Source organism: Magnolia sinica, chromosome 1, assembly GCF_029962835.1.
Source record: "Magnolia sinica isolate HGM2019 chromosome 1, MsV1, whole genome shotgun sequence".
Lineage (NCBI taxonomy): Eukaryota > Viridiplantae > Streptophyta > Magnoliopsida > Magnoliales > Magnoliaceae > Magnolia > Magnolia sinica.
Window position 1 is genome coordinate 821,786 of NC_080573.1, and position 11,971 is coordinate 833,756.

The 11,971-nt window shown below is 39.2% G+C and overlaps 1 protein-coding gene across 1 annotated transcript in view; it reads right to left on the reverse strand.

Moving 5' to 3' along the window:
• LOC131230699 (helicase-like transcription factor CHR28) overlaps nt 1-10,611 on the reverse strand; it is a 29,502-nt gene extending 18,891 nt beyond the window's left edge. The window contains exon 1 of the mRNA XM_058226665.1: nt 10,110-10,611. Coding sequence (XP_058082648.1) covers nt 10,110-10,259 — 150 coding nt within the window. The 5' untranslated portion in view covers nt 10,260-10,611. The remainder of the gene's footprint in view (nt 1-10,109) is intronic.
• Between the last annotated feature and the right edge of the window lie 1,360 nt (nt 10,612-11,971).

An 11,971-nucleotide genomic window follows, 5' to 3' on the forward strand; every position in this document is an offset into this window, starting at 1 on the left:
ACTACGTAGGAGTGTTGTTCAAAGAAGGATGAGAACAATAATTTCCACCTAAGATGCAATCTTTGTGGGAATGCATATTGAGGAGGTGTATTTCCAATGAAATATCACCTAGCCCGAACGAAAAAGAATGTTGTGGCATGTCCCCAAGTAGGTGATGAGGTAGCAGAAAAATTCAAGAAATTATTGGATGGTAATGTTAGCGAGAAGAAGCAAAAGAAGAAATGGCATATTATGTTGGAAGGGTTCCTATAATTGATGGTGTGGATGAAATGGGAGTTGGAAAAATAAGGAGAACAATAGATTATTTTATGGAAAAGAGTGGAAAAAAAAAAAAAAAAAACCACAAGCCACTATAAACAAAATCTGGAAGAAGGGAGATAGAGATAATGTGTGCCTATCTATTTTGCATTTCCTACATGCGAATGCTCTACCATTCAATCTTGTAAAGAGCACATTCTTCGCATTAATGATGAAAGCGTTTGCTGCATTTGGACCAGGATTGAAGCTTCCTTCGTACCATGAAGTGAGGAATAAATTTTTAAAGATGGAGGTTAAATCAATGAAGAAATCTACTGATGTATATAAGGACTTGGGGAAGACCGGATGCACGATTATGTCTATAACAAATTTTTTGGTTAATAGTCCAAGTAATAGGGTATTTTTAAGATCTGTTGATACGTTCGATATTTCAAAAAATGCGGACAATTTGTTGAGTTAGCGATTGATGAAGTAGGTGAATAGAATGTTGTACAGGTACTTACAGATAATGCATCCGTCTATGTGAAGGCGAGCCAGATGTTAATGGAGAAGAGGAAGACATTGTTTTGGTCTCCATGTGCGGCCCATTGCATAGACCTAATGCTTGCAAACATTGGAAAGCCGCAATTTCATTCAAGACCGCGGCGAAAGCAATGGGCCATAACAGTCTATATCTACAACCATTGTTGGGTCTTGAATTTGATGAGGAAGCACGCAAAAGGAGAGTTGACTCAACCGGCCGTAACACAATTTGCTATGTATTACTTAACTTTTTTTTTCAAAGATACGTATTACTTAACTTTAAAAAGCATTCATGAAAAAAGAATTGGCTTGAGGTCGATGTTTACCTCCAAAGAATGGGAAGGTAGCAGCTTCTCCAAGACCGCAAAGAGGAAGCATGTTCAAGACAGTTTTGACCGATGTTGATTTTTGGCCATCTATCAATTTTTCCTAAAGATCACTCTCCCATTATTCAAGGTGCTACAGCTAGTTGATTCAAATGAGAAGCCGGCGATGGAATATATTTATGAAGCGATGAATCGGGCGAAAGAGGCCATAGCAAAAAACTTGGGAGATGTGAAGAAACGACATTCGGTTATATGGGAAATAATGGACCAACGGTGGAATCTTCAATTGCATAGGACCTTATATGCGATGGCTTATTTCTTAAATCTGATATTTCAGTATAACAACAACGACAATTTTCATCTACATGTAGAGATTAAAACCAGCCTATATGACTGTATTGAAAGAATGGTCATTGATTCAAGGCAGAGGGTCATCATTGATGAGCAAATGGACAAGTCCAAAAGGCCTATGGTTTATTTGGAAGAGAGACAGCAAAATTAAGCAGAACAACAAAGCAACCAGGTACTATTACTTACAATAATTTTGTTTCTTTGAGTTTGATTGCGTGTCTATTATTTTTATAAATTATATATGATTCTGTTTTAGGTCTATGGTGGGAGAGTTACGAAGACGAGTATCCAGAATTGCAAAAGCTGGCTATTCATACTTTAAGTTTGACATGTAGTGCTACTAGTTATGAGGGCAACTGGAGCACTTTTGAGCAAGTGAGACATTATTGAATTCATTAATCAACTTATGAATTCACTCGTGAGTAGTGACCAATAGCTTTATATTATTATGTTCATGGGCTTGTAAACACATTCAAAGAAGAGGAATAGAATTGAGCAACAAAGATTGAATGCACTCGTCTTTGTAAAATATATTCTCCAACTCGAAGTCTGTCATGCAAAGAGAGAGGAACGAGGGCTTGATCCTATACATTGATCAGATATGGAATCCAATGATGAATGGATCATGGAGAAAGAGGATCCCACACTTCCTACAGATAACACCTATATGGACATAGGTGAATGCTTTGTTGAGGGCTTGGAGGATGTACAAGGTGTATGCGGATCCACATCAAAACTAGATGGGCAACGTGGTATGACTCGTATTCTGATTGTTTAATCCTGTAGTGTAGCCTTATAATTATTAATTATTAATTTAACAGCCTATATTATAACGAATTTTGCAATAACTCTTTTGTACGTCCTAGAAAACTTGAGATTTGAAGCAAGGCAAAGGGAAAAGCGGAAGTGGTAGAAGTAGAGGAGAAAGATGAGTTTATTTCAACATCAAATTCTGAAGATAAAGATGATGTTGATAATGTTGACATCGTTAGTGATGAGGAGGATGAGGGCACAGCCAAGGAAGAATAGATTTTGTTTGGACTTTTTTTTTACTTCTTTGAATTATAGAAACAAGTGAAATTATACATGCAAATGGGGATGGGAAAAATGTTATTTTTGAATTATATAAAAAACTTAAATGTACATGGGATGGAAGAGAGGATTATTGTTTGAACTTGATTATGACATGATGATATATGCATGATACATCTTTTTGTTTTTTGCATATTCATGACAAAATGAATGATTGATGTGTTTTTTTGTTTTTTTATTTAAATACAATTTTTATATTTTTTTAATGACATGTTTTATGAAAATCTGAACAAATCTTACAATTTACGATATGATACAATTCAGACCCCTGTACGATTTATGATACGATAACGACACAATGACAGCATTGGTTATGGTCTCTTTTTCTATTTTTAAAAAAATCCGAAAAACCTATATCAACCAAGTAATGGACCGTTACAGTCTTTACAGGAAGCGTAACAAGCCGTTACAAGGGTTGTAACAGCCGTCATAGGTCATTTCTTTACGAAATGTGCATTACAGCCAAGGTATCCCGTATTGGTATCGGTTGGCATAACGGTGCCCTCCGATACCGATACGGGGGTGTAATGGCGATACGGGGGCGTAACGGCCCGTAACGGTGCAATTTTTTTTGTCAAAAAAATATGAAAAAATATGGATTAAATCCGGAATATTCTAAGCATTCCAAATGTGCACTCATTTATAAATTGGAACATGTTTACGGTGGTGTAACGGTCCACTCTTTGGTGAGAAGTTGTATCGAACTGTCTGATTAATTTTTTAACCAGGTAACCTGAATTTAACTACAAAATTCATATATTTAATTTTCTAAATATCTAATTTATATACTTAACAACTTGATATCATTTCTCCTAATAGTTCTTTAAAAAAATGAAATTAAATTCAGGTCGATGGCGTTGCCAATTTGGGGCTGACTTGGAGGACCAATCTATGCTCCAAATCAGCCTCAAATTCATGCAATTTATTGCCATTATCCCACTTAAGAATTGGTGGACATTTATTGGATAGTGAATCATGAAAAAAAAAAATCAAAAGGCCTTATTTTTAAAAGTCCACAAATTAACAATTAAAACTATTCAAACAATTTGATTTTGGCATTGTGAGTTAGCAATTGCAGTCCATAATTTAATTGGTAAATTTAAAGTTAATATATTTCTCGTGTACAATTTTTTAAGGACCTGAATTAGGCGGGACTCGGATTGTGAAGTGTAGCACACGTGTCAAAGTTTTTTGGGCCCCACACGTGATGAATGTGTTATATCCACACCGTCCATCCATTTTGCCAAATAATTTTAGGGCATGAGCCCAAAAATGAGGCACATCCAAAGCTCGGGTGGACTGCACCATAAGAAACAACAATAATTAAACGACCACCATTAAAAATTTATTGAGGGCTACAAAAGTTTTAAATCAAGCTGACATGTGTGTTTTCCCTTCATCCACATCAATGTGACCCAATTAATAGGTTAGATGAAAAATAAACATTACAGTGGACCCTAAGAAATTTTTAATGGTAAGCATTCTATAACCACTATTTCCTATAGTGTGGTCCACCTAAGATTTGGATCTTACTAATTTTTTAGATCACGACCTAAAATGATATGGCAAAATGGATGGACGGCATGGATAAAATATATACATTATGGTGGGGCTACGCGGCACATGTACAAAACGTGTTGTGTAACTCCAGAGAGTCCGCCTGGTGTAGCTGTGTGTATTGACGTCAGTAAGTCCTATGGGTCTGATCATGAGGTATGTGTTATATCTAAACCGTCCATTCATTTGACGAGATCGTCTTAAGGCTTGACACGAAAAATAATACAGATCTAATTATCAAGTGGACCACACTACAAAAAGCAGTGGGGGAATGAACGTCTACCATTGAAACCCTTTTTGGGATCACAGAACTTTTGGATCAATATGAAATTTGTTTTTCCTCTTCATTCGGGTCTTTTTGACCTTATGAACAGATTGGATGGAAAATAAATGTTATGGTGGGCCTACAAATTGTTTAATGGTGAAAATCATCACCTCTGCTGCTATTTTTGGTGTGGTCCAGACAATCTTTGGATACGATTCATTTTTTGGGTAATGCTCTAAAATGATATTTAAAAATAGATGAACGGTGTAGATATAATAAATACATCACTGTGGAGCCCATGTAACTTTGATCTCCTTTGAACCATTCGTACAACTCAGAGCTCGAGGAGTGCCAGCGCTCGTCTTTGCACGACACGTACCTACAACGGCTATGTAGATGGTGTGTGGTAAAAAAAAAAAAAAAAAGAGCGAGAGGGAAACAGAAAAGAAAAAAGCGGGAAAGAGGGAAAGAACAAAGAGAGAGAGAGAGAGAGAGAGAGAGAGAGAGAGAGAGAGAGAGAGAAGAAGAAGAAGAAGAAGAAGAAAAAGAAAAACAAGGCCGCAGCTGCCCGAGAAGAAGAAGAAAAGGAAGAAAGAGAAGAAGAAGAAAAGAAAGGAAAAGGGTAAGTTTTTTTTGTTTTTTTATTTTTTGTTTTGGTTTTTTTAAAAGGCCCGTAACGGCCGTTATGGCCCAAAACAGCCGTTACGGTCACAGAATTCCGTAATGGCTATTTCGACCCCGTATCGCGTAACGGTGTCGGCCAATACGGCGGTATCGTAACGGATACGAGACACCCTGATGACGGCCATTAAGACCCCGTAACATGTAACAGCTATCACCATTACCTTTATGTAACAACCTTTACGGCCCCTTAATGGCCGTTACGGCACACCATGAGCCTTATGACGAATGAACAGTTCAAATCATCAGTAATACATGCCATGTGTACAGTGCAGAAAGTGGAGACATAAATTTAGCCTTTCCGAGAACATTGGATTGCATCCCTTAATCTTAAATTGGACCACCAAGAGATTGCTATCAAAATTTAACTTCAAAAACCCTTCAGGATTCACATTTGACAACTATTGTCCAATCAAGTCCATTAATTTGATATCGATAAATTCCTAGAGCAACCCGTATCAACGACGCTACATTTTTCTGCAGCGTGCCCAAAGCCCATGTTAGACGACGCATGTGGAACTCACGTTGCCACTACTATTACAAAATACCTAATTTACCTTTTCTTCTTGTATTTTATTAGTATCTATATATTTGTTGTATATTGCTTTGCGCACTAAGTAAATACATTTTTCTATACTTTAGGCATATACGAAGTAAATGACGCTACATTTTTTCTGCAACATGTGTCCAAAGCCCGTGTTAGACCACGCATGTGGAACTCGCGTTGCCACTTCTATTAGAAAATACCCAATTTACTTTTTTTTTCTTGTATTTTATTAGTATCTATATATTTGTTGTATAGTGCTTCATGCACTTACACCCCAATCCATATCTCAAGTGGTAGACTAAGTGAAAGATACCTCGTTTCAACACTGAGGTCTTGGTATCGATCCCTAGTGGGGGTGGCTAATAGTGAAGTGTAACCTGACAATGGGGTGTACTAACAAGCTAATCAAAAAAAAAGTGCTTCGTGCACTTAGTGAATACATTTTTCAATACCTCGTATGAAGTAAATGGGCTTGCTTTTGTAGTTTCATTTTAATTTTACTATTTTTCAGAGTTACGCACACACACGCACATCATAGGCTCCTCTTGTTTGTTCGCCCCCAGAAATTCATTGAAGGCCATCATGCTTGACGTAGCCCTTGATCCCCCAAACTTTTCAAACCCATATCTAATGGTGTTAAAATCCCCACCCAAGCACCAAGGAATACTCCAGGTGCCATAGGCATGGCCGAGTTCCTCCCAGAACTTTGGCCTCATCCTCAGGTTATTTGCAACAAATATTGGACCCCACTAAATTCCACTCCTCAAGCCGAGGATCAAAGCAGCTTTTTGAAGGGCCTTCAGACATTAATGCAATCCCAACCTTGATCTACAGTGAACCAGATTTCCCAGAACTCTAAGGGAGCGATTCTCTTTTTGTCTATTGCAACAAGAGATTATTCACTTTGTGAGCTCAAACCATGTCTTTGATAGCTATCCTCTTATCAACAATTAACAGTCCTCTAACATTCCAAGACAACATATTCAATTAAAAACTAGAGCAAGGTTATTGTCAGCCCCCGATATTTCACTTCTTCCCTACCTATAGTCATAGTTGCTGCTTGACTTAAAGCTCGGTGGCTCCCTCATACCGTTTGAGCTCACCTTCTACATTAATCCACACCATACTCTTCTCCCATGAGCCCCAAATCTGCAGTCTCAGCTATTGCAAACCCTCTATCCCCGCTAGCTAAGGCTTCATCTAAGCATCAAACCTCAATTAACAATGCAGGCCCCGTCTCCACTGCACTATCAGCTTCTAACTCAGACACAGACTCTTCGACCACAATGCCCACTACTAGAGATTGCTCTGGGCTAAATCCAAATCACCAACAAAAACTCGCACAGCATGTCACTCTTCGAAGAGCTTGGGATCAACTCGTTATTACAAGGTGCAGTAGCAGGCTGGTGAATCTTTTGAGAATGATTATTTAGGAGGATACTTCCCACTCTAAACCCCAAGTTCCATGACTTACTCAAGTGGTTTGAGCCTCGAGAAACAAGCTGCCCCTGAGCATTTATCTCCAACAAACGCATGTCCCAGCCCATCCTTGGCAAAAACCCCTCACATGCATGCTGCCATCTGTGCCTGAGTAGCCCTCAACACACATGCTGCCCCTGAGCATTCGTCCCTATCAAACGTATGTCCCAACCCATCTTGACAACCACCAAGTAGGCATAAACCCCTCCCATGCATGCAGCCATATATGCATGAGTAGCCCTCTCCACAGGTCACGTATCCTAACCCAACCTATCAACCGCTAAAAACAACAATGCACCTCCCAGAGTCACTGCCATATGTCCAAAGCCTGAACAAGACGTAACTCCACACAATTCCAGTTGTCCTGTCCTACATGACATGAACATCGTAACTAGGTCTAGAACCAGCTCCATAAGCATTGGCTCCATCCAAGCATGAGTCAGGATCCCGAAGAGACAAATTTAGAAACTTTTGTTAGACACCACATCAAACAAGCACCACCTACCACCTTGCCAATTGACATTGCATGGGGGATTTTGGCATCTTTGGAGAAGGCCACCATTTCCTCCCTCAAGCTGAAATTCAAGAGGAAAGCAACCAATGGCAATTTGGCAAAAGAAATCTTCAAGGTAACGAAGGGGGACTCTCTCATGGTATCCACCAACTCCAAAACGGACAAGCATTCATTGGCAGCTAAAACCACCAAACTATAGACCAGCTCTTTTCTTTGTTTTTTTGAAAGATGACTTGTATTAATACAAAAGCAAAAAACAGAAAAAACATAAGGCACTGCTGAGATAGCAGAAACAAAAGCTAAGCCTTAAGGAAGGCAAGATCGACATCAAACCTATCCATATGGGAAACCCATTCGGTGATCATACACTTAACGGATGAAGCAACTATGTGAGGGGGCTTCAACTCATTACGAAAACAGCGGTTATTCCTCTCTGACCAGACCGACCAACATATTGCCATGATGGTCATCCGCCAAAGGTGAGAGGATCTCCTGCCTATTCTAACGCCATGCCAAGCCATTAAGAGCGCTTCTACATCCCTAGGGAAACACCAACTGGTCTTGAAGCTTGAGATGATGTCTAACCAAATGGACCGAGCAAAGGGACAGTGAATCAACAGATGGTCCACAGATTCTTCCGCTTTCAAGCAACAAAGACAAACATTAGTTAAAACCATGCCTTTTCTCCTGAGATTATCAATAGTGAGGATTTTCCTGTTCACAACCAGCCAGCCAAAAACGATTAATTTTGGCGGGGCATCATACTTCCAAAGGAAATGAAGGCCTTGTAAAGGGGAGTTGCCGGCAGAGGTAGAGAGCTGCTTGTAGAAAGATCTGACTGTGAAGGCTGAGGATTTGTCCACTTTCAACATTAGACTGTCCTTTGACAACTGATTCAGCAGAGTATGCTGCACATAATCCATAAGCTCAACGAAAACGCTGATTTCCCAGTCCTCCAAATTCCTACGGCACTGAATATTCCAAACCACTCTATTGGCCACAATTGAATAATTATCAACAATGAAGCTATTTTTCTTCATAGTAAGACGGAAGATGGAAGGGAATTGGCTTGGAGACGCCCCTCTGATAGGCCAGCTCTTTTAATCTACAATCCAGGATAACCTTAGGCACCTTCACCCCAATCTCAACAAGCCAGACCACCCTCTTGGCTCAGCCCATGAGTCACTGTACAAGGCCACCTCCCTTGAAAATCCCTCTCATATCTGCACCGCTTTTACTATGTCACCCCATCTTAGACTTTCTAAAGTGGATGCCCCTTAACCTAGATTCCTTGTCCTTCTCCTATCATTTGGTCTTACAGACCGTAATCTGTCAAACTCTCACTTTCCTCCCATTCAGAACTTCCACCACCTTCCATGCCTTGTATTGATACCAAAACTGAATGAAATCAATACTCACAGTGCACTTTTTCATTGGGATGAACACATCAGCTGCTGCATCAAATTTTCCAAACACTTGAAACAGATTTCTATCCTCAACAGAGAATGGGATGTTTCCAATAAACATGTAGAAGGGACCTTCGGGATTCCAACAATTTTTAACTGCCATCCATCACTATAATTCTTCGTCAATCATAAGAACAAAGATCGCTGCTCCATTTGATGAAAGATACTAGAAGGCAACCAATTTAAAAGGACAGAAAAGGATGCTAAATATATATACATCCACCTATCTTCCACCCCTGTGGACAAACAATTCAGAAAAGATTTTGTCCATCTATTATGAACGTGAAACACCCACTAAGAAAAAGAAGATGCCATAAAACCAAAGATGATAAGATTCTGGGGCTTTCGGTGCATTGGTTAGGTTCATCATGGTTGGAGAACCCATTCTGACGACAACTTGATGGAGAAAGGATGATCCTCCCAGATTTCAGTAGGAGGCAAAAAAAAAAAAAAAACACTAGAAGAGAGGATTTCTATCTTTTAAACTGATTAAAAAAGACATCCACAGCGCCTGAACCTCACTTGATTAGAAATCTGTTCCTAATCTATCTCAAATATCCCTAACCCTACCAAGCCCATGAAACAAGAAAATTTACAATTTCATCCCTGATATCACCATAAAACAAAATTGTGCCTAACCTTCAAACAATCGTGGTTTGTGAATCAGACAATTTAACTGAGTGTAGATCCCAGTGAGATTGAGATTCAATTGCAAAGAGGAATGCATGACACTTCATCATGGTCCCCCAATTCAGACATTCTCACCTATATTACATGTTTCAAAATAAAATATTATAATTTTTATTAGTCTGACAACCAGCTGTAAGTATACCCTAATTCGAGTATATTTCCCTAACTATAAATTCGATTCAAGGATGAGAGAGAGAGAGAGAGAGAGAGAGAGAGAGAGAGAGAGAGATCAAACCCATCAAACCCAATCACATAATCATAGAATTCGTCTTAATTCCGACAACAAGATTATAAATAAATAAAATCATGCCCTAATCTGAAATTTCAAAAAAAAAAAAAAAAACCCTATATTGATATTTACCGGGAAGTAATGATCTGACGGATTGGATTGCTCTTCGAGGATTGCATAGAAGCTTTCGATGTCAATGGTGAAATCTTCCGGATTGTCGCAGGTATGGGGATAGCCCTCCCCCAGAACATTCGAATTGTTAAATCCATCAGGTTGCAACATCAGGAAACAATCATGGAAAAGAAATTTCACAAGAAAAAGGGGGAAATCTCAATACTGTAAAACCCTAAATCTGAAATTATTTTAGGGTTTGGAATTGAAAAATTAGAGGAGAAAACGATTCGATATAACGCCTATAAGAAAGGCAGAAGAGATCGAATAATCCAGGGGGGAGAGGAAAAGAGAGAGCCGTGGAAATGGTTTTCCGGAACGTTCGCCTCGGCTGCGCTCTGTTATATGACGCGACTTTTCTTTTCTCTTTTTTTCTCCGTCTCCCTCTTTCCTTGTGTTTTATTTTTTTTCTTTTTTCCTCAAAGCGATTGATTTGAACGGAAAAAGGACCGACGGGGTGAGGCGCATGCGCAGTTTAAAAACGGGTGTGCAGACAACCCCCCCGGTGCGCAGGATAAGATAGGAGGGAACCGGAGTCCTTTGATGCTCTGACAGCGTATCATGCTTGATACGCAGACATTTTAGAAATTGTGCGCGTGGCATGAGTTCACCAAAATTAAACCGACTAAATTGTCTATCCCAATGTCGATGAATCAGATTTTTAAATAAGCAATCCCGAACTCTGAAATATGGACTCAGTCCCGGTAGTGACCACTCCAATAGGGAGGGTGGTACGGGTCTGCATTGTGGCCCTTACAATGATGTATGTGTTTTATCGTTGCCGTGCATCTATTTCTTCAGCTTGTTTTGGATATCAGCTTTAGCCTCAAGCATAACTAGACTTTTGTGGACCACATTATAGGAAATAGTGGTGATTGAACGCCCACCACTAAAAACTTCTCAAATCAATAAAAGTTTCGAATCAAGTTGATGTTTTCCTTCATCATTGAGACCTATACAGCCTTATCAATAGATTTGATAGCAAATAAATATTATAGTGAACCTTAAGAAGTTTTTAATAGTATAGCCTTTAATCACCGCTCTATACTGTTTATGGTGTTTACGCGAGATTTAGATCTGCTTCTTTTTTTCCTTAGATCATGCCATTAACTAATTGGAAAAATCGAACAAACGGATCAAACAGAGATTATAGCATGCCTACAGCACCGACCAGTTATATACCATGGTACTGAAGGTGTCAGTACGAATCCAAATCCCTGAAATATGACTGTTGGATATTTCCATGTCTAATTGCACGATTATAGTTCAACCGACTGTTAGTGAACAGTTCATTCCCCATCTACTAGTTGACATAATTTGGACAATTTAATTTATACTATTCATATGCCACACTACGTATGCAATTTCCAAGTAAATTATGAGTGCCTCCGGCATCATCCATCACACTATGCTTGTGCAATTTTTAAGTAAGTTGAAAAGCCTGTGTATCATTCATCACACTCTTACAGAGTATCAAAGGTTGTGGGAAACTGAAAGGCCGGCTGTAATTGGGTTTGCTAGTTGAGGAAAGGAATGCTTAAAATAATGTAAGCCGTGTTGTCGTTATCGAAGGTGGTATATATTCGGTAGTCATTTGTTGACCATTTCTTTCCTCTTTACACCCACCAATTAAAGGCAAGTTACTTGATTGAACTACGCTAGCTAGCGTACTTTTTCTAACGTGTGGGAGACGAAATCACGTCCATGAAATCCAACCCGTCTATCAGAAACACCGCTCCTTGTTTGGTCGTGATTCCAAAAAAGGCTGATTCAGCGGTTAAGTGGGCCACCCTATGAAACTATCCTTAAAAGCTCTACATTCA